Source organism: Chelon labrosus (assembly GCF_963514085.1).
Source record: "Chelon labrosus genome assembly, chromosome: 4".
Classification (NCBI taxonomy): Eukaryota; Metazoa; Chordata; class Actinopteri; order Mugiliformes; family Mugilidae; genus Chelon; species Chelon labrosus.
Window position 1 is genome coordinate 15,438,904 of NC_140340.1, and position 23,879 is coordinate 15,462,782.

At 42.1% G+C, this 23,879-nt stretch overlaps 1 protein-coding gene across 1 annotated transcript; it reads right to left on the minus strand.

Annotated features, from left to right (window-relative positions):
* Positions 1–1,656: 1,656 nt before the first annotated feature.
* inka2 (inka box actin regulator 2) lies at positions 1,657–15,752 on the minus strand. The gene is made up of 2 exons (XM_084542635.1): positions 15,336–15,752; positions 1,657–5,364 (listed from the first exon to the last, which is right to left on the minus strand). The coding sequence occupies exons 1-2, from the start codon at positions 15,408–15,410 to the stop codon at positions 4,051–4,053; spliced, it is 1,389 nt and encodes a 462-aa protein (XP_084398761.1). The 5' UTR covers positions 15,411–15,752; the 3' UTR covers positions 1,657–4,050.
* Between the last annotated feature and the right edge of the window lie 8,127 nt (positions 15,753–23,879).

Sequence of the window (23,879 nt, forward strand, 5' to 3'; positions counted from 1 at the left end):
TGAGAGAGCGACAGCTGACTATCTGGGACCAGTGAGAAGAGGGAGGGAGAGAGAGGGAGGGAGGGAGGAGGAGGTGGTGGTTAGACACTCAGCGTCCACTGCTAAGATCCCTGGGGAAACTGAGCCACAAGAGAAGTGACTACAGTTGCAGCTGTTGCGTACAAACCCACATACACATGCACACCCAGATTATTCTTATCCTGTTTCAAATCACCCCGGTGTGTTTTTTTTTTTTTAATCTAAACTGCTCACTGACCTGTTAGTTGAGAGTTAGAAAGTGTTTTGGGAGAAGGTATTAAAGTTAAGAGTATTCATCAGAACATATTTGGCACTTCGTGTGTGGGGTGATGTTAGACTGCAATCTTCTAGGTTTCAGGATAACATCTTAACATCAGAAGGAAGTTTGGGGTTTTTCTTCCCGAGCAGAGGGAAAGTTTACTCACCACATTAAGTAAGTATGACATCAGAAAATGAAACACGGAAAAAAATACAATTTATTCCCGGAGACAAATCTTAAAATGGTTGTTTTTGTCCAGATGACTCTTCAAAGTAAAACAACGTCATATTAAAACAGTAAAATAGTTGCATATGAAACATTTTAATGACTAAAAGTTTTTGGTTCTACGACTGACTGATTTAAACTTTAAAATGATTAATCATCAGCACTGTTTCATGTTAACCTCGACTGATTTGTTGTTTATTCATGTATGTCTTTAAAGGGGAATTACCGTTTTTTACAACCTGGACCTTATTTCTTGCATAAAATACGATCGTTTACTCACCCATATAACTTTAGTGTCATTTGGAGTCATTCGGACGATATTTAGATCCGCGTATATCCATATAGTGGGGGTGACTGGGGCACTGCAACGCAGCCTCTAAATAACGCATTATCTGCCGCGAAACTCGTTCATTTCACCAGTATTTTGTTATGATACGTTAGTGCTATTCCCCAAGTCTGGAGTATTTTGATCCGAACGTTTGATTTTTTTATTTGGTTGAGCAAGCCTGTAATAATTTCTCATGAAACAGGCTGATGTTTGACCCTAAAGATACTCAACTGTTTTTGTCATAGGAGAGTAAACGATTAAATTTATAGTCACATTTGAGCAGCTGGAAACCCAAGGGTTCTTGCAGCTGAGATTTTCTTTTTGTCCACGGCTCAAATAACTCATTTATCATGAAAATAGATCCTTTTTTATTCATTTATTCGAGTTCAGCCACAGGATATCATGTCAAATATTTGTTTCTAACATATAAATTGCAGATGTTTTATAAGAGCTCAAGACCTCTGCAGTAGATATTATTTGCTTTTAATGGACACAGTGCTCGGGGACAGAAAGATGAACTGGTTGATGTTGTTTGATGTGTATGAAGCGTCTCAGGGATTGAGTGTCATGGAGTGCCTAGGATGAACTGCAGGGCCGCGGTGTTTGGGTTGCTTTTGTTTATTTATTGAAGACAGTGATGGGGCTGTGGGACAGATTTAGAATCAGTTTAGTGCGCAGTTGATGCTCGGGCTGTGAGTGAGTTGCTGACTTTGCCCTCGGTGAACCTGTTAGTCACGCAGCGGCACTTTGCTGTAGTGAGGCTGCAGAGCGGAGCAGAAACAAATCAGACTAAGAGCTGCAGCTGAAAGCAAGAGCTTCGATGCTAACGCTTGATATTTTTTTGTTTTGTCCCCGGGAAATTTTCACTTTTTGTCTGATGGATTACAAAAACATGAATGTCTTGAAAAAAATGAATGAACATGTTTGATTTAAAACAGAGAAAAGCAGAAATGTGCACATTTGCAAAAACGGGTGATTCTTTATTATATATATGTTTTTACATGTCAGTAAAAACTGCATTTAATCCATGCATTTGACGCTAATTAAAAATTCCAATAAGCCTTTTATTGATTCTTTATAAGGACGTGATTAGCTTTGGACCTTTGAATATACTGACTTTACCGTATCATATGTGTAGATACCAGAAAACTGCTGTCATTAACATGTACTTTATTTTCATCAGGAAGTCACTAGTCAGTAGCACATTTGTCGAATAAAAATAAACAGATTTTCCATATCTATGCGCAAAAACTCAAAGTCAAGACACAGAGTGGTGTTTCTTTCTGAAAACTGTTTTAATTTACAAAGAGTCAGTGACAGTTTTACAGTGCACATGACACGTCATCACTACTGGAGGTTCGCAGAACCCTGATGAAAAATATCAACAACAGTGCTGAATATTTACACTTCTTAAGAGGAAGAAACGAATGTTACCTTTACATACTGTGTGATAAGACATCTCAGACTGCGCCTTATGGCACGGCTGTCCCAGATGCAGAAACCGTCTGTTTGTGTGTTGGACCCTCTGAATGTGCTGTATGTATTGACCTGAATACTGAGACTGCACCATATGGATCGACTGGCCAAGACACTCAAAAGACCTCTGAGGCCTAATCCCTGCTGGCTGGAGTTGATTGGTCTGGTATTATGTTTCAAAACTGAGTGAAATTAACTTTTCTTTTCTTTTTTTTTTTTCATTTCACAACAATTTATCAGATTGTCTTTGCATAACAGTGGTCCTCGAAAAGTCAAAAGCGGGCAGTGTCATCTGTAATCCTGAGGGAATTTGTGACCGAAGCTGTTTGAGTTCAACTGTTACGGTGCTGAAATGAAAAACACTGAAACAGTTTACAAGAGAATAAATACTGTAGGTCAAAGATGAAGTTATGAGTTTGTGGTTTAACTAGTTAAAAGTGTTGTTTACATGTTTATCTGTGAATAAAAATCATGCGATGGGATATTACAATAAATGCGTCTTATTGCTGCTGTTCGGTTGATGACATATGTACAATGTTCTGTACATTGAGTCCTGCCTGACACAGATTGTGGGTCTCTACCGCAACTGTCCTACCTCTGTCACAGCCCTGTAATGGATTCACCCGCGGCTATGTACAGTATGCAACACTGTCGTCATCTTTCAGTTCATTGACAAAGCTTTGGGATTAAATGAGCCCGTTCTGTTCTTCGAGCTTGTGGCAAACATGCTTTACATAACGTCCGGGTACCAGATGGCTGTCAGTTAGTCAGTACTCATTGTTGGCCGTGCCATCTTTGCCCCCTCCTCTCTCTCTCTGCATAACAACCCAAGAGGACTTTCAGTTGACTCAACATTTGCCATGCCTACATGGCAGAGAAGAAAAGAAGTGAATGTTTGGAACATGACAGCAAGCACAACATTGCTAATTATGGGAGACAAGGTTTACTGTGCAGCCTCTGATCTAGTCATGCATCATATTGCTGTTATGTCTTAGATAAGATGCATTTTAATGTGGCAGTGTCTCATTTTGTTTTTCTCCTGTGTGGCATTTGTTCCCTGAGAAAGTTGAATGAGACGTGTTCAGTCAAACCTGAGTTTCCAAGGTCTCGGACGCCGTTTGGAAACAAAAGGGAGCTTGTTTAGTGGCAGTGCGTTCAGTAACAGCTGTTTGTAGCATCACTTATAAAAATGGTGACCATGCAATTGAACAGTTGTGTGTTCCTATTCATAGATGCAAACATGTTAGACATGAGTGTGTCCTGAAGCATAGAAGTGAAAAAACTCCTGATGCTTTTTTCTTTTTCATAACGACCTGTACTGATGGTGACACTCTGAGAAAGATGTCCTTTTCAATGTACCGTCTTTTAAGACAACCAGAGCATCCAGTCATGCGTGCACACGTGTAGAAATTTGAATCATACAAAACCTGTAGCGTAAATCCTGAAAAAGATCTCTGTCTCAGACACTCTCCATCCGGCACACACACACACACACGTACACTCAGACATACACAGCAAACGAGGTTCAGGTTTTCAGATTGTCAGACAAAATGTTGCCCTGATAATCTCTGTCAGAGGAGAAACATGTGAATGTGAAGTTTATCAGTTCATTTTTGGAAGATACTCGTATCCAAGCCTACCATTCATTCACTCACTCACTCTCTGCCATCACAGCCATAACCCCCCAACACCTGTCATTCGCTCAGTCTGGCATCGCTGGCAGTCTGTTGGCTGAGACTCGCTGTCAGACCCACACAGCTGTGTTGTAGTCAAACAAGGGCTGCATTTTCTCCCGACCAGTCTCTGGCTGCCTCCTGTCTAAATAAATCCCTGCAAATGGTTGCTGGTGGAACTGGGGGAAGTGTTGATGGTGTTGTTGTTGATGGTGGCTCCTCTCTGCCTCAGCGAGATGCAGACATGGCCTGCCTTTGCCCTGCTGTCCGCTGGCCCAGAATGGCAGATAAAAGCTGCCTTTTGAGCTTTTGGGAGCCAGTTTCTTGGGCCTTTTGAAGAGGTCCCCCTCTGGCAGCTCCGGAGCCATCCAGCCGGGCCTCTCCTTGAGCAGCTTGTCCCTGTCTGGCCGGACGCTGCGCAAGAACTTCTTGAAGATGTTTGTAGTGAGCGAGAACTTTCTGCATATCTCCTGCGAGCGGCTGAGGCGGAGAGGATGGGCTGGGGTGTCAGGTCTGTCCGCCCCACCGTCCACTATACTCTCCTCCCTCCTCTTTCTCCTTTCCTCTTCTTCCCCTTCCTCCCTCTCCACCTCAGGCAGGTCCAGCCAGTTGCCTACGAGGTCTGCAAATACATTGTCACCCAGCACTAAGGGCTGACGGTTACGGCTGCGGCTCATGAGTGAAGAAGTCCAGTCACTGGCGTCGTCTGCGCTGTCCTGGGAGTAGTCACTATCCAATGAAGGGCCCTCTCTAGAGAGGCTGTACAGGATCCCAGGCAGGTCCACCGCTTGTGCTCGACGGGGAGCCTGTGGATGAGGGTAGGGTTCTGGTGGAGGGTTTCCTACCATTGGTCCATAGAAATCCACCTGAGGGGCAGCGTATCCTGACCACCTCTTAGGTATAGACTCAAGATCGTTCTCGCTTCTTGCACTTCTTGCACTTCTTGCACTTCTTGCGCTTCTTTCACTTCTTTCACTTGTTTCACTTGTTTCACTTGTTTCACTCTCACTCTCGAAGCTGGATGCAGAGGAAGATGATGTACCCAGGCTGCTTCTGTTTTGTGATGGGCTACGATCATCTCGACTGACGGAGTTTCTGCTTTCCAAAGATGGCCTCGGACTTGGCATCGGACTTGGGCTGGCCTCCATGAGCATGGCTTGTCTAAAGCAGGTTGCGTGATCCTCTCCTGAGGCTGAAGCTGCTGCAGGTGACGGGTCAGGAGGAGCCGTCGGAGCTGGATGTGGGATTCCTCGGTTAATGGGGCGCCCCGAAATGTCGAGGCTTTCCAGGGCTGTCTGGACCTGAAGGAGCTTGAGTTCCTGGAGGGCTCCCATCATTGTATTCATCTGAGCGTGGAGGCCATCTCCAGCTTCTTTCATTGACACCTGCAGGAGACAGAGAGAGAGAGAAATAAAGAGATGAAGATGAGAAACAAAAACAATGTCCAGGTTGGTTTAGCAGCTGAAAACCTCAACATTAAGAGTTCAATCATTTGACTCTTCAGCCTCCTGCAGGACACCATTATATCCATCCATTATATCCATTATAGACTGATTTCCTCATTGCACCTCTCATGTTCATCATTTATCGCCGCCACAGATCTAATTGCACACCACCAGCTGACACTATCATAATAATAAACCTCATACTAATAGGCCCATGTTTTGCCTCTCTTGGTTAGACTCTGTGCTCTTGTGGATTTCAGGCTGCGCACCTTGTTTAATTATGTGGTCATGTGACCTAGTTTTGGATGACAGAGCCAGGGTCCCATATGGTCTGCGTATGAGAGCGGATCCAAACAGTGACAGCTGTAAAACAGACAAGCTTTTTGGTTTTTTTCCTCAGGTTCATTTCTACATTCCTTTTTTTTATTTTTGCTTCACTCTCTTAGCTTTATCTCATATATTCTTTTTCCTTCGAGCCTTTTGTCTTCACCCGTACTCCCCTCTATGCAGCGGTAATCACACACTCTGCTTTTATCCTCCTCCTCCTCCTACTCTCTCTTTCTGCTCTCATCAGTTTAAGAGCCTGCGTCACATGACCTGGACTAACCGTCTTCTCCTGAAGGCAGACAGAAAGCCCAGAGGCAGCATCCTGACCTGTGTCTTAACTTGCAGACTTGAGTCATCGCACAACTTGACCCAGACACTAAATCACTCTCTTACTGTAGATAGTACAAGTTTATCTTATTTCATTTTAAAATATGCACAAACTGGCAACGGTAACAACTGACTGATGGGTTAACTTGCTGGGAGCAACCTCTCTCCTTTGTTTTTTTGTTTTTAAATAAGACACCTGTGGGAAGAGTATGCACGAAAGGAAGTTTGAAAAATGCGGAAGTGTGTGTGGGAAACGGTGGAGCACACCTACCAGAAAGACCACAATTATTTTTCCATAGAAACAAAACTGTCGGCAGCATCGTTTTAAATCAAACCAAATGCCACAGTAAGAACAAACTGCTAGTCAATATCAGTTCTTTAGCATAAAATAGTCTCTAATGTCAAACTTGCAGCTCAGTCTACAAAACAAATATTATACGTGTTCAGTAATAAAGTCACAGCCTTACCTCCTATAAACTCTCACAAAGCAGCAGGTATAGATATCACTGTCTGTCTCTCTCTGTTGTTGTTAGTCAGTGTCAGCCCATCACTGTCTCTCACCTTTCAAACAGATCAGTCTGACTGCCCCCTATATGTATCCCCCTCCAATAGAGGGACACCGCTGGGCGCGACAGCCAATCAGCGCTGTCCATCTAGACTATAATCCCCCCTCACACGGCAGGGGGGGACAGGGTCACTCAGGCGGAAACGGGATGACAATGAGTGGGGAGACAGCAAGTGAGAAAGAGTCAGCCGCATGAGCAGGGATGTAAGGGAAGGAGGGAGGGAAGAGGGAGGAGGGCTGACGGGGAGGGATCCCTCGCCATATGTTTAGATGTCGAAGAGAAAACTGTTGATGGATTCAATTATGGATGACACCATAAGAACATTGGGGAGGGGGGAGAACGTAGGTACAACAACACAAGGCCGCGATGCTTAATCCTGGGGGAGCAGTGATTGTGTTGACCCCGGGTGGGAAATGTAGCTGCGTAGGACAACTGACAGTACAGCACCATAGACAAAGAGACGTATAAGCACCGTGAGAGATGAGATCAATGTTACAGAATGTGGGTGGTTTCCTGGGAAAAGAGACAAATGTCAAAAAGATGACAACTATCGCTACCTTGGGATTGTTAGGTTCATCTGTACCTTTAACTTAAAGCGAATTCAGAAGTTAAAAGTTGACTTTTCTTAGTGAGGACAGCAGTCTAGCTCCAGGGATGGCAACCAGACGGCTGGCAGGTCCAGTCTGTTTCTGACTCTAATAGTTCAGCGACTCTTTAATGCTATGAAATGTTGTGCTGTAGATAAAACCTACAGACTTTGTAGATTCTCTTGCTTTGTCTAGAGCGGCCATGACATGAAAACATTTTTCTTAACCCACCCACCCACACAACACAACACGTACAACTAGCACAGTTTATTTTGTTCAATGTTCTACACTGTTATTGTCCTTGTCTTGTAAGCACCTTGCTTGTTTTTCTCAATAAAAAAAAAAGAAAAAGAAAAAAAAAAAAAGAAAACATTTCTTTTCTTTTCTGTTTTAATATTCTAGCAGATCTTGGAGACCGTACACATTATGCTGAATGAATTTCACTATGTTGTCATAGGGAGCAAGCAAGCCTTAAAGGAGGTACAGGCTTTATTGTGAATAAAGTTTGTTCCATGCGCCAAACGAAGAACATTGATTGTTTCCTCATTGTACTGTATACCACACCGTCGGCCCAATTCTCTTTGAGCAGTTTTATGCGTTTTTGTCTTAATGATGAAGGTAATTACAAATTTTTACTCAGCAAAAACTTTTGTGGTAAGGGAATTAGCTGCAACTACTTTTATGTATTTTATTACAAGTTATTTTTGTGACCCAAGATGACAAAATAAAAAATGTATGCATTAGAGAAGCTGGTCCCAACTAAGTCTTTTAAGGTCTGTGATATACTCTCAGAGGTCCTTGCACTTACACTTATACTTCGCCATAACATTAAACTTTAAACCCCTGGGTTAAAACACTTATCTCTAACATATGGGTAAATAGGTGCATGGGGGCGTGAAGACTCGCTAACGTCAGATAATGAGCCTATCAATGCACATGCTGGAAACGAAAGCCTCAGAGCTTCCCGCTGGCTCGCTAAATTAGGCGGCGGAGGTACGTGTAATTAGCACCGTCAGGTTGTCTCTTGCCTTCATGCCTTCAACATATGGCTGAGTTCATTAGCTGTAATTGCCTGCGTACCAGGAGAGGCTGGGAAAGAGTGTATAATTATGGTTTACTCTCCTCCACATCAAAGGTCAACAAGACTGGAGACGAGATGACGTGCTGGCTTATGTATTGTTGTTGCAACTTCAAGGCCGACATGTGGCTTCGGTGAAGTTTATGCAGGGATCATCTGAGGGATTACCGTACTCTGAGCTGCCACTGATATCTGGACCACTTTAAATGTATTAAATCTGTTTTTGAAATATTATCTCCTTACAAGAGGATTCTCCTGCCGTCTAAAACAGCTGCACCTGTTTGCACATGCTAACCAAACCCACCATAGTTTAACACTCACATGCAACTTTTCCATTATCCCCAGAAAGCAGGCGCTCCCCGCAGTTATTTAAAACACAGAGTTGTTTACGGGCATTTCTATTCTAAGGCTGTATTAATAATTCATATTGTGCTGTGGGGAACAAACAGAGCAACAGTAGCTGACTTAACCGTATTACTCTACCTTTACCATGCCAGCTAACCTCATGCGCTCCACCGCTGCCACTTCATGGCTGAACTTTGTGACCCAAATATGTCAGCCTTTACAAGCTTCATTCTGGCATTTGCTCAAGATGCTAAAAGGGACTCTAAACTAATGTCCTGCGGCAGTTTCTAGTTTGGACACAGATGTTGCAGAAATCTTGGGATGTCTCACTTGCGCAACGTGCGAACCAGCCGAGGGCCTCGTCAGGACAAACGCGCAGGAGACAAAGGCTTGGCACCAGCACATTAAGGTATTACGCTGAAAAATGGAGATGAAAAATAATGTCCGTCTAATCTAATTTAATAAGAGCGCTGGGATGAAATTGGGGCTGCAGGGAATCGCTGTACTGCCCCGAAACGCTAGCATCATTAACGCAGTCTTGTGAAGTTTGGTTAAAGCTCCTTTTTGAACCGAGCCTCCAAGTGTTTTAGCCATTTAATCCACCAAGCGTGCATTTCTATAAAAAGATCATGACGAAAAGCAGTCCAAGTGAAAATCTACTGAATGAATGAAAGACAAACAGGGACTGTCCAGAGTCTCCACTGTCTTTACCCCCCCACCACACACACACACACTTTTTCTTCTGCCAGCAGTGATGCCAGCCAACCAGACATAATTGCCAATCAAGGGCTGAATGCTTCAAAGTTTAAGAACAAAAGCTGGCAGTCCTGAATTAACATTGAATGGGGGGGCTTATTAAAAAGTTCTGGGCATTTTAATTAAAAAAGGAAAACGTTGATTTGTGACCCTTTTATTTGAGATCCCTCTTGTGCGCATCCCAAAAAACCATTCAATATGCATGCAAGTGAATAAAATAAGACAAAGTATAAATAAATCAATGCTCCGCCTCTGCTGTCTGTCGAGTTCTCTCTGTTCATCATGGCCTTGATTTTGCCTCCGTCAGTTATGGAAGGGAAAAATAAATCCACTGCGAAAACACACTGAGCTCACACATGTCCACACTTGCCTCACTTGAATGAATTCAGTGTCTTTTCTCGTGGCATGTTTGTGGTCGTATGTTGTGCTCACTGACGTACATGAGCTGTATTATTAGGTGATAAATAAACACACAAATGATAACTTAACCACAAACTATTCCCCCTAAAGAAAAAAAACAAAAAAAAAAAACAGGCTATCCACTGTTGTTTGTTTGTTAGTGGCTGGAAGGGTGGAGGAAACAGTGAGGCCAAGGTTATCAGACCCAAAAGGTCTTCCTGTTTGGAAGGAGCTCGCCAGCAGCGGCAGCTCTAATACCCTCCACCCACCCTCTACCTCCACCCCTAATTAAAAATGAATGGTGGGCTGTGTGGGTCAAGGGCAGCAATGGGGTCTCTGTCCGGGGGGCTACAGAGGGTCTCTGTGGCCAAACTGCTGTGGATAGCCCTGAGGTCATGATCAAGAGAGCAATAAAGCTGTGCAGCGTTCACTGAAAGAAATAAATTACTGTGCACACGGCACTGAATGCTTCTTTGATGAAAAAAAATAAATAAATAAAAACGTTATGTGGTGACTCTGTTCGGTCCAAATGTCCTCAGGGTCGTGTTCACGAGAGGAACATGTGTGAGTAATGTTCAACAAAAGAATATGGGGCACAAATGCCTCTGCTGTGATTTAAGGACAAACTGGTCTTTAAAAATAAACGTTTTTTTAACTAGAATTTTATAATTTCAGCGCACATTAGACAAGCGTATTGCTTTTTGTTATAATTCCGTAGAATAGTGGGTTACATTTACTGACAATATCTGAATGCCACATCTAAAATTCGTGCTTTTTACACAGTTACCACATGGCCCTGACATTTATAAGGTAAGAGAAAGATTTTCGGTATGGCAAACAAACTACAGCACGTTTAATATATGTTGTGCACGCTGCTTCCTTGACGTTGTAATTAAATCCTGAGTTGCACAATTGTTCATTATAGTTGTAAGTCCTTGGATACTATATGGAATTTAAGATATTTTTGCATCCACAACAGTAATACAGTCAATGTAGTTCACTTTGTGGGAGCTGCTTTGTACTGATAAACCGTGACAGGCTGTTCTGGGGCTTATCCAGAGTAATTGCTGCACACGAACGAGATCATGCTGATGCATTTTTAAAGCATTTCCCTTTTGTGAGCATCACAGAATATTTCATACGCCTCCGTTGTGTTGGGGTAGTGTAATGGAAATTTTCATTCAATCAGTGGTTTAGATGCCCCTTTAACCTTCTTGTGTTCTGTGCTTTGAGCCCATCTGTAGATGTTGGATTAAAACACACAGAAAGACCAAGTAACACTAAAACTGTCCGAAGTGTAAATGAGAATAAGAAACGGGGAGGACCGCCCCTGTAAAACTGAATCCATTTACAATGCATTCATCACAATTTCTAAGACCTGCCGCCCAGCAAAGACTCCCTCATGACCTTTTCAGGGGCGGGAGGTGGTTTTAATAGCTTGTTTCCTGCTTGAGCTAATTTACGCCATCACCACAAACGTTTCTGCTGTGGGAGACATTATCATCTTTGGCAGATGATATTTGGAGACAGCCTGGGATCCAATCTGTTGTCTTCCTGGATGGAAACCTCTAGTGGAAGCAATAATCGCTACATAGATGCTTGATAGCGCAGCAGTTGACGTCAGCACCTTGTGTGTGTGTGGGCAGTGAAAGTGCTCGTCCAATTTCCCGACCCCCTCTAACATCGAAGGGCGTTTACAGATCACGCAAGCATTTCCTGAAGAAAATGGATGTGATTGCTGGGAGCTGTAAGGAAGAATGTTTGTTGTTTTTTTTTTTTAATCGAGCATTAGAAGCATCTCAAAAGTCAAACTCAAGTTACCTGCAGCCTAAAGTTGGCCAGTTTGAAATTTGCACTGTATGGAGGTAATCCTTCATTAACTTATTAGTGTGAACTTATGAATGTGCAAATCAGCAGAAAATTTAGCTCCAATTTTCAGATTTTTGGAGCATTTTTGTGTCTTTTAGCTCATTGTTTTGGTTTGCGCAAAAACTGTACTGATCGCTCTCATAGCAGGCAGCCGTTTTCACCAAATATGCTTGGATATTCCTACTGTATCACACCACAGGAAAAAAAAAAAGTTACTGATTAGCTGGGGAACATGGCAAAGCATTTAGCAGCTAAAGAGACCGATAATTCCTTTGGGAGATGGTGGTGATCAAAGCAGGGCTAAAAGAGGAGTGAAGATTTGCTGGAATTATATCAGTTATTTATTTGCAGCTTGTTCTGCTGCTCCTTAGTGGCCTAAATACTTCAACTATTGTTTATTTATAGAATCCTTTTCCTTTTTTAGCAGCAGAACAATTTCATGAATATAGTTTCTTTTGGCCGCAGAGAAAGACAAAGGCCCCACGGATACAGCAACGCAAGGGAGCAAGGAGAACACTGGCCTCAATGAGAGCAGCGCCCGAGAGAAATAATCCACATATTTTTCTCCCAGTGAAAGCAAACAGAGGAGAGGAGGGAATTGATCTTACACAGCAAGGACTGCATGTGTGGTCACAGCAGCAGCCTAATTAACCACTCAGCTGTCTCAAGAAACAAAAACTCCTAAATAAATCTGATCTCCTGGGCGTTGAGTTCATTTTCCATCCTGTGAGCCACAAAAAAAGCAGGTTACAGATTGTTTGCGGAGCCATAATGATAAACAGGCTTTGTTGAAGGTCCGTGGTTCGATCTCAAACACAATGATCACCCACGCAAAACCCCACAGCTGCCTCCAAGAGTTGGGCCAATTTTAGCTGAGGGGAAGGAAGGGCAGTTAGGAGAACAGGAGCCACGAGGGAAGCACCAAACAAACGAGCTTAATGCTTAACTGTTACCCTGTTTTGTGCACAGTTTTCTGATCTAACGCTCAAAAAGGTCACGTGAAACTTTCCAGAAGGCACTATAGCGTTGGCATTTCTCTTAGATGTGATGACTTCATGTTTGCTGGCTCTGGTGTTGAATTCCAAGGTGACACTCGGGTTTGAAATTCGCCTCAGGCGTAAAAGTGATAAAGGGGCACGGTGCATGTGAAATCGGCTTCAGCGGCGATGGTATCAAAAGCTGTGATTTATGTTTCGTGGGTCTGAATCCTGACAGTGCTAAGCAGGTGTGAACCCTGCATTTAGACGTCGTGAGTCAAAGGCATGTCGGGGTTTGTATTTTCAGCTCTGAGTAGGCAGGAAGGGCTTACGTTTTCGCTTTTCACGACTCTTTGTCTGTCTGCTGCACGAATAATGAGTCATGCGTGAGCTTAAAAATATTTCATTGTTGCCGTTTTATCCGCGTTTCAATGGAACGCTTTTTTAAAATAACAAACTGATGCTGACAGACTGTTGACGGACTGTTTTCAGTTACTGTAACGTAAGTAGAAACATGAGAAAGGATGGTACATTCCTGTCTTGAAAACTGACCCGTTGGGTCGGAGTTTGGACGTCTTCGGTCTGTTGGATGTGGTCAGCAGTTAGGAGAAGAAACGGCCCCAGATCTTGTTGGGTTGAGGGTCAAATGTCCATAGTGACCTGCCCTCACATAGACTGACACCCCTGACACAGTGTTCACACTTTCCTATGACACTCTCCTCTTTTTAGAGCTGACGGGGCATCTAGTCTTGGGTTTCAGTGTATCTATTGCAGTGTTTTCAGTTGCAGTTCGCTAACTCTGGATGCCACACTCAGGGTTTATAGAGACTGCAAACGTAACTATGCAGATTTTCCAGTTTTGCAATGACACTTTAATATCAGAGTGCTTTTTCCCACCCGCCCTTGAGTATTTCCATTCATTTTCCTACAGTCTGCGCCTACAGTGAGCGCACTTTTAAACCTTATCATAGGTCGACTTAAGGAAGCCAAAAAACATAGACAGAAAATAGCTGTACAGGTTGTTGCAGGCCAACTTATATACTGGGCACCCTTTAAAAAATATATCCTAAATGTAAACCTGGACCTCACTACAGCAGTTCCTCTGCTGACTGGACATGTGTACCAGGACTGAGATGCTTGCCGGATCCATGCGTTGTCTCCCTGCACATCAGTTAGGGCAAAATAACAGCCCCTCCCAGCAGAAAACTGCTATATAAACACTGAACAGCCATTTACTTTCACTTCATTATTGACTGATTGGCAGGCTCCTTGGTTCTGCTTGAGTTGTGCAATCACCTGACTTACAGAAGAGTCTGCGCTAATTTTACTGCACTATGTAGTTACGATGCAAGGCAGTTTACATTTAAGCTGCAAGACAAAAGCACGCCAAAGTCTCCAAAGCTTCAGGTGATTCTGAAGAGCTACCAGATTCAGCATCGCAGCTGTAAGTCGGCCGTTAGGTGTTTGTGATCTCTGCGTTGCAGATGGAGCCGGTTTGCCACTCTCCAGTGAGCACTGGATGAAAATCGGTCACAGTGGAAAGGAAAGTGACAACCTTGGCATATATGCCACTCTTTTCCTCAACAACAGATTGCATCCCACATGGTCCTGTGCAGGGGGAGACCGCCTCGGCTTTTAAACCGGCATCTGCTCCCCCGTTCCCCTGTTTGATCCTCTTCATGGCGTGACATTTTTTTTCTATTATGTTACCAAACTGCGATGCGGCATCTATAACACAACATGTCCTTCTGGCATCAACTCCCCCCCAAAATCTCAAGTGCCCCTTCACAGACGTGTGGCCAATTTGGAGCAGCAAATCAAGAAGTCACAGAGGGGATTATGTTGCACAACATGCGACCACGCAAGGCCTTTCTGCAGGACAGTAGCTGGACAGATAGATAGAAAGAAAAAAAACATTGTCCACTTTGAAGATGATTCCAAATGAAATCTGTGCCAGTTAAGGCTCCATTGAGAAGCGGTCTACAGCGTGCTTTTGGGGTGCATCTTACAGATCCTCATTTCAAAGGAGAGGAAAGAAATGGCACTGTAGATTTGCTGCCATCAAACACATTCGTTTATTAGAGGAAAAATGTGAAGATATTAAATAATGGATTCTAACAAATTCATTTAGGGCATGGAAATGTGATGAAACCCAACGTGACTGCCAATTTCACTCACTCCCCTGTGACTGCAAGAGCTCTCAGCAGTCTGTTGCAACACATGATTAAATGTACTACAGCACTCCAAGAACAGTGTGAATCTATTTCTTCTTAATAACCAACAACCCACCCCAGAGTAAGAACAGTCCTGCTTACAGGGGAAGAAGGAAAAAAAAAAAACGTCTTGAGCTCATTAAGCTCAAAACATCTGTCCCAGATGCGTGGACAGAGAAGAGGGATGTGTACACATGCCTCTGGTGTGCTGGCAGCTTTAAGCCCACACAGATTAATGCGATTTAAAAAGATACACATGCCCCCCTCAGCTGAAAACTAAAAGCCTCAATGTGGGAGTTAGAAATGCATAAACGCGTCAGGATGTTTGGTGTGCAGTAAAGCCACGGCTAGTTTTTGTGAATAAATCCATATTTTAGTTTTGACCTTTTCAGTGGTGTCAGTTTTAAGATTAAAAATGAATGAAAGTGGTACCTTCATTATCAGAAGTAGAGACAAACAGAACCTACCAGCTCTTGCTTCAGACGTCTCAGACACGAGTCCATGTTCCTGCATTCCGGCTTGGAGAGCTGCTGCTGTTCCATTATTTTTTCCTTTCTCTTTTTTAAATAACAAGAATCTCAGATGAAACGCTTCGCCAGCCGCCGCTGGAGCATGACTATGGACGTGTTCTCCCGGGATGGTCAATTAAAGCAGCGCGTAAAGCAAGAAAACAATTTGCAGTTGGAGATGCGCAAATCCTGCCGAGGAATGCGCGCACGGCTCCCAGTGACGCGAATCCTGAATAAAAAAAGAACACAACAAAAAAAAAAAGAAAAAGAAAAAGAAAAACCCTGATGGCGAAAATGTGTTTACTCCAAAAAATGACAATGAGTTCCTTCTAGTGGCTGCATCTAGAGGCTCAGTCCCTCTCTCTCTCTCTCTCTTTCTCTGTTAGTGGACGCTGCTTGGCTGCTCTCAGACTGAGTGCGTTGCTCAGCCTGTTTTTCCTCCTCTGCTATTTTCCCATTCAAGAGGAGCGCTTACGTTGCCCATCCAATTTCCTCCAATGAGTGAGCCTGTCAGGGCAGCGCACTAAATCTCATTCAAACTAGGATAAAACGGATCCGTCACTTATTACGCAGAGCGACTAGATTAGTCCACAGCAGCTTATGATTATTCCACAGAGAAATCACACTAGTCCTCAGCATCTGGAAACAATCAAACCAGTCCTGAAAGATAAGATAGTTTGGAAAAACAGCATGAAAATCCAATATCTCTATTCCCATAACACAGACTAATACATTCTGCAGCCACTATTGCAACACACTGGACTGAAGGAGGAAGTTAAAGGAGGATGTGTCTAAAAGAAACCATATGTGTCATGAAACAGCCATAGGGACAGTTTCCTGGCCACCTTCACTGCAGGCAGAGAGGAAACACCTGAGCCACGGGCTTTTGTTGCCTGGCTCGGATGTGACTTTCTTATTAGCATAAGGGAAGGAAGAATGGCATATACAAGGCGGCCAGTGTTGAAGTTGTTTATCTCTCCCTCCTTCACAATAAAGATTTGACTTCTGTGAAAGGCCGCAGCATGCGCAACATCCACTACATCTCCTGCAATCTGGAGATGTCAGTGAAACTATACGAGGCCTGTCTTAAGTCTGAATTGCTGTTCTGATATTTTCTTATTTGATCCAAAAGTTTTGGCCTAATTTATTTCCTTTTTTGGTTCTCAAGGTACGGCTGCTCTGATAATCCTTGGCTACGGATTTTTAAACCCAGTTATCGTATTGTATGGAGCAGTGAACTAGGCCTGTTCATCCTTTTCTGTCGTCTGTCCAGGGAAGACCTTAAGCTTTAGTCAGGAAACTCTGTGCCCTCTGACCTGCTTTTTATCATCTGCTTTATTAACAGGCCTCATGTTGTGTGATGTGTCCCAGATGGATGCAAAGAGAGAGCAGAGGAGGAAGCAGATCCAGCTCCAAAATGAATAAATCATCTGAGCGTGACTCAGCCTCTGACAGAGCAAAGCCTTAACTGGCTTGTATGTTTTATTCTCTTATCCTTCATGAACAGTCAGTCTGGAAACGATAACAGCCATCTTCTGCGTTCTCACAGCTGATTTATAACTCTATTTCTGTTCAGTGTCATGTCGACGACAACTTCTTTTACTGCTTCAGACGTTCCATAAAAAACAGCAAAAAATTTTCATATACAGGAAGTGAGCTTTACGCTCTTATTTTGAAGTTTTATCCTCAGGGAGACGCTGTAAGTTAGAGCTATCATCACAGTGTAGTCCAACGTAAAACTGTATTGAAAGCATGACATCTTTATAATATTACTAAGGTTCTTCTTCTGATTGACATCAAGCGTCCGTTCTATGCTGGCTGACTAAATTTAAAACCACTTTCATGATCTAGACATATGATTTTACATGGTTGCTTCTTCAATCATGTGGTTTCACCATTGAAATGCCTGTCACACTTATTCAGAGAGCAAGGAGGTGGTGTCTTTCTTAAAAAAATTAGTTAAACTATATTAATCGACTACAAAAGACGCTGTCATACATTGAACGAAACTACTAGTAGTTAACAGGAGCTGTTGTAAATGCAAGTTTCCTACCAAACGGTTTCTACATGAACATCCTTTCCTTACAGCTGTCAGGTGGCTACAATTTGTTGTCATTCAAATCTAATCGAACCACACCCGGTAGGCATATTCACTTTTTCTGAGTTCCAAAATCTGATTATACAGGACTTATTCTCAGCACTTTAACCGTTACATGCTGTTTTTAACAAGCTTTCAGTGACTCTAACACTGACAACGACTTCAGAAATCTAATTTACTCTGAATGCTTGCAGGCACAAATGCTTCTAAGATAAGTGAAGCATCAAACTCGTCTCTCTCTCTGACAGTGAGCGTTGTCTATGTCTTTGAGAGTTAAGAGTGAGACCATGACACGTGAGTCTATTTAACGCTCGGCGGGCTGCTTCGTGATTCAGACGTTACGGTTTTGTCCTAAATGTGACCTCGACCTACAGCTGCTTCTTATCCGCGAGCCCACTTCCTCCCAGCTGTCAGCATGAGCACACACTGGACAAGGAAGCGTCTCCTCAGATCACTCAGCACTCAAACACATGTAGCAGCAGCAATCGTCAACATAATTATACGTTACCACAGACAGAAACTTTTATAATGCTTAATGTGACTCACCAGTGTGCTCAGGTGAAAGAAGAAGAAAGAAAAGACATATTTATTCCTGCAATGAAACCACAGTGTATAATGACTTGTTATCATAGGTATCATTCTGTCTGTGTTTTGGTTGTAAACAGAAACTGTTACAGATCTCTTCTGCTGGGAAAAAAACAGCACAGCAAAAGAGATTAGATCTATGTGCTGTAGGTCAGATTTCCATTTATTTCTGCTCATAAAATCCCGTGAATCACTTCATTAGTATGAAGTCTGGGTGGAAGTGAATTTGCTCAGTGAAAGCTGAGAGGTAACTGTGAAGTCAGGACTAGTCAGCCTCCCTCAAAGTTCAATTAAATTATACATCACGTCTATTAACTGGTCTTTCTGTGTGTGTGAGTGGTTATCTCCTTATGTCCTGTCTCTACTCTTTACTGAAGCGGTGAGAGTAATTGAACATAACGTCATACTTCCATGTTTTAGGTTCATCAGAAACAAGACCGGGCACGGCGATGATGAAATGCACCCCACAGCGAGATAACCGGTAGAATTTTAATTTCTGTCGTACCAGAAATGTTAAAAATGCCATAAAACCACATCAGTGCTCTGGACTAACAGTAATTTGTTGATATTATGCTGCGTCGTAAACCAGCAACTCTTACTACACACAAATGGGAGGTTAAAGACAAAGACGATGCGGAGAATAAGTACAAACTAGCAGCCAGTATAACAAGTTATTACAGATTTTCATTTCGCATATTTTTGTTATTTATCGTTTTGTCTGTATTTTTAGTGATTGCACAATTATATGTCACTTGCTGAAATATTCATTCATTCATTCATTCATTCATCTTCTGTAACCGCTTGTTCCTGTGAAGGTTCGTGGGGTCTGCTGGAGCCAATCCCAGCTGTCATCAGGCGAGAGGCGGGGTACACCCTGGACAGGTCTCCAGTCTATCACAGGGCTAACACAGAGAGACAGACAACCATTCACACGCACACTCAATTTAGAATCACCAATGAACAAGCATGTCTTTGGACAGTGGGAGGAAGCCGGAGTACCCGGAGAGGACCCACGCAGACACAGGGAGGACATGCAAACTCCACACAGAAAGACCTCAGTCGGCCCTTGGATTCACTCCAAGCATCAGTGCTAACCACCTCTCCACTGTGCCGCCCAAAATATTAATTAATGAGGCCATTAATGTCATAAATTAAGTGTAAAAAAGTACCATGCTAGGCTATACAGTTGCACAGTTGCTGATTTAGGGGTCATTATACTGTACAGGTGGGTTTAATATAATGGTCAACATACATTATATTAATTATTGAGCTTTGGTACATTATGTGGTTGTGGTCATTATCTACCAAAGTTGTTAGTGTGCTGCCATCTAAAGGTTTGGATGTGTCACTACAGGACTCTGTAATCAGCATTAAAAGAAGCTTTTCCTACCATAAAGTTCAAATTATCTTTTTCAAATCTGGTTGTCAGTCTTGGTTAGCCCTATCTTCCTCATACCCTGTCGCATTTATATTGTAAGTTCTCCAATTGAGGCATAAAAAAAGTAGATTTTCCTTTTAATTTTGCTTCATTTGTCGTATATATATATATATTTTTTTTTTACATCATAATAGATATAATCAGGTTTTATCCAATAATATATTTCAAGAACCATCAGACTTAGTGTAACACTATCATTTCATGAATGGAAAGAAATAATAATAATAAAAATAATAAAAGTTAAATTTACGGAATGTTTTTCTTTAATAGAAAGGCTTGTGCTCCTAAATTGAGGAACTGCATATTACTGAAATAGCTTTTACCTTAGAGCTCATCCAGTTTGATGCACTTCCTCCAGACAGTGAAGCTGATTTGTGAAGCAGTTGGATCTGTGGGTGTTTATCTCCAGGTGGTGCTGGTCACAGTGTGTTTTGAGTCATCCAGTCCTTCTGTGAGACGATGTCAGCCAGACAGACAACCACTAATGACGGGTTTTAATCTGCAAAAGCTCATCGGCGCTGAGAGCGAGCTGACAGCAGAACACCTGGTTGAACACATGAAAGCAGTCCTGACTTTGTTCGTCATATTACGTTACAGGATAATACATAAGTCATCCATCTCTGCCTCTTTAAGGTGCTCTGTTTGGTCCTGTCCTTCAATAAAACCAAAGTTAAGGTAACTCTTACTTACTTTCTTTTTTGATCCTGATGAGTCATCTGCACTCTGACGTTTCCCAGACAGGTGTCATTCATAAAATAGTGACTCTTCAGCTGTAGGGAAAATGAGGTTGAGCTTCACAGCTACTACTTTGTAATGCATTCTTCTGGTTTGATTCACTAAGAAACTCTAAATGTGTTGGCAATCATTGGGAGCGTACCGTCTCCTTCCCTACATACAAACAACAAGGGATTAGTAAAGTAAATCTTAAAATTGTGTCATAACTTTGTAATACATGGTGTTTGTTTGAGATGAACACCAACTTAAAACCACAGTGTGGAGCTTGTGTCTCCCCCTTCTGGCCACGAGAGGTAATTACAGAAACAGTTCTGGAGCGTGTGCACGCCTCAGCCCCTTCTCTTCTTTCTGAGGTCTCCAAGAAGGAAAAGCCACACCAGTAATCTGTGTTTGCCCTCGTTGTTGATTGCTTTCTTTTTCAGACAGTAATCCTTCCTCTGAACGTTGAGTTCCTTTTTTTTTTATCTGGAGCATCAGAAGCTTTTCTTGACTTTCTTATTTTATTCAGATGCAGATCAGAAAACCTTATTTGTCCCCGGTAGAGATGTGACGTTCACGAACGAACCAATCTATTGACAGGCTCTTTAAAGCGAACCGTTTTTTATTTTTATTTATTTATTTATTTTTTGCTGCGTTTCACACAGATGCACACAGAAGCTCCTGCTTTTCTTTGAGACGGTGTTGGTGACGGAGATGGCATAGTGTGCAAAGCAGTGGATCCAGAACCTATGTTGTAGATATCGACAGACTCAGATATCCCATAAAGAGAACGTATGTATTGGTAGATGTAGTAAGTTTGAATGAGTCTGATCCAAATCTTATCCCATCACAGTCCTAATTTCAGGGATAAAATAAGTGATCCCCGGGCTGGCACCTTAAAAATAAATAAATATCAGAATGAGTCAGTCTTTTGAACAGCTCTTCAAAAGGAACAGATCCACAAGACCCTTCAAAAAGCCATGAATCCCATCTCTGGTCGGGTGATTTTAGGCACATGTGAGCAGCATGATGTGTAAGACAAGACACATTCAAAGAACAAAAAATGAAATAATACACAATATGAAAAAAACTGTGCTATTAATGTTTGTAACTTTATTTTTGTTGTTAAATTAGTAACTCTTGTTTCTTCACTGGGCTTGAACCATATTCCATATTCTGTTACAGTTTCTGGTTGATGGAAACGGATCAATACTGATGCGCCAGTGGGAGAAAGTTGCTACAGTTAAAGTACAAAGCCTACACTGAGCTGGGCTGAAATTTTGAGTTATTGTCAGATATTTTACTTTGATAAGATTGTACAGAGTTATACTTGATGATCTGCAAAGATGCACATTTATCAGTAGGTGACTAAAGCGGCAGTCAACCTTCAGACAGTAAAGAGGCTGAGTATATGTTAAAAGCCATCGACTGAACCATGATTTAACCATTTGTGAGATAATCAACAACATCAATGCAAATGTCTCAGGTTTAGACAATTTCAATTTCGAGGCCCAACTCTGAAATGCAGATTTCTATGCAAATACTCCACATCGGGTGACAAAAGAGAGAAAGGAAGACGCAGCTGTTGTGGCAGATTTTAATTTTCATCTGACACGTCATAGTTGTCAGAGTGACAGAATACTGTATACACAGCAAACAGACAGAAAAGCTCAGGTCAGAAGGATAAAAAGATCAGAAACAACACAAACAGTAATGCCAAGACTATTAAAAATGTGACTCCAACAATGTCTTTAAGTCCATCGCAGACTGACAACATGTATCATAGTTTTTTAGTCACTCCAGTGTGAGAGAAGTGCTGTCTCTAAATAAAAATAAATAGATGTTGAAGCACTGTCTATAATAATATGTTGATGCTGTTTCAGTGGATCTCAGGTTAAAAACACCATGACTGAGCAGATGCTTGATATTTTCAACAATAACTGTGTGAAGAAATAAAATACCTAAAGGGTTTCTATTTTTTTTTTTTGTGAAGCAGCATAAAAAGTACCACTACTTTGTTGTTCTCACAGGAGGATGGAGAAGTGACCGTTTTGGCACAATACTTTCAGCTCGGTTTTAAAACGTGACAAACTGCAACACAAAATATATCAATACAACAAAAACAACGTCACCTGATACTTCATGATTAAAAAAAACACACATGAAGTTAAATCATCAGTTTACACATTAGGCAATCAAACCAAAAGACAAACACGTTTTTTTTTGTTTTTTTTTTAAATTTGATACAGATAACTATAGCACACTTGCCAAGTAGTCACAAAGTATTCCAAACGAGAGGCGTCTACTGAATTCAAATGAGCAAAAGTGAGCAGCAGGTAGGTCGAGAAATCATACATTCAGGCAGGAGTAAGGCCAGACACCAGACCAAGGCTCGGCTCAGTTCATATTGTTTTCGGTCAGAGTCAGAGTGCATCTTTGCTGCCATCTAGTGAGCATCTCTGAGACTATTCAATAAAGATTTCCGCCCTTCTTTTCTCTAACAGGCTAAATGTTAAGCATCTGTTTATTATTGAGCTTGGAAATACTGCTTCAAAACACTCCAAACTCAAGTGTCAGCTCTTGTGATTCAAAGAAAAATCAATGCTCAAATCTCTGCAAAAAGGTAGCGAGTGGACCTTGAGTTCGGATCGTTCTGTTAAACTGGCATCCGGTAGAAATGTTGAAAAATATTTATAAATGCAAACTTGTCTTGAGCCAGTTTCATATAAAGCTTGTGATCATTTTAAGTCAGGTGAAATCTGATCTTTTCCGTGACAGTTAATTTAACTTGAGACATAAAAAAGGAGATTCGGGCACAGCCAGGCAACTGTACTATTATACACTTACCAGCCACAACATTATGACCACTGACAGGTCGAGTGAATAACATTGACCATCTTCTAATAATTCAGTGTTCTGCTGAGAAAGAATTGGACCTGACATTCGTGTGGATGTTACTTAGACACGTAGCACCCACCTAGACCAAACCAGGCACCCCCACCCCATAGCAATGACACTGTTTGATGGCAGCAGCCATCCCCAGCAGGATGCAGCCTGACACAGACACAAAAACAGTTTAGGAACAACTAAAAAAAACAAAAAAACATTAAAAACAGCACAAGGTGTTGACCTGGCCTCCAAATCCACTAGATCTTAAACTGATCAAGTATCTGTGGGATGATTCACAGAGACCCCTCCCCTCAACCCATAGGACTCAAAGGCCCCCACTAACAACATTCTGTTTCCAGACACCACAGGACACCCTCAGAAGGTCCATGTCCATTCTCTGATGAGTCACAACTGTTTTGGAGGCACAAGATAGACCTACACAATATTAGGAAGGTGGTCATAATGTTATGCCTGATTGGTGTATTTGTTATTATAACTTATAAAAATGTCTGACACGCAGGACTGCGTTGTTTGACTGGCTTGTTTTCCTCATTTTTCCATGAAGGTGAGAAGATGATCTAAGATTTCTAGGTAATACAGAGTGACTGGACGCCGCTAAAGGATTATCACATTTGCATATTTAACCATTTTCTCTCCATTTAAAGTCTGTACAAATAATCTGGTTTTGAAGCAGCTTTTGAATTTCAGTTTGGGCATGGATTTGTCGGTTCATGTCAGTTCAGGTGGCTGTTAGATATTACAGTGGTGCTCAACATTC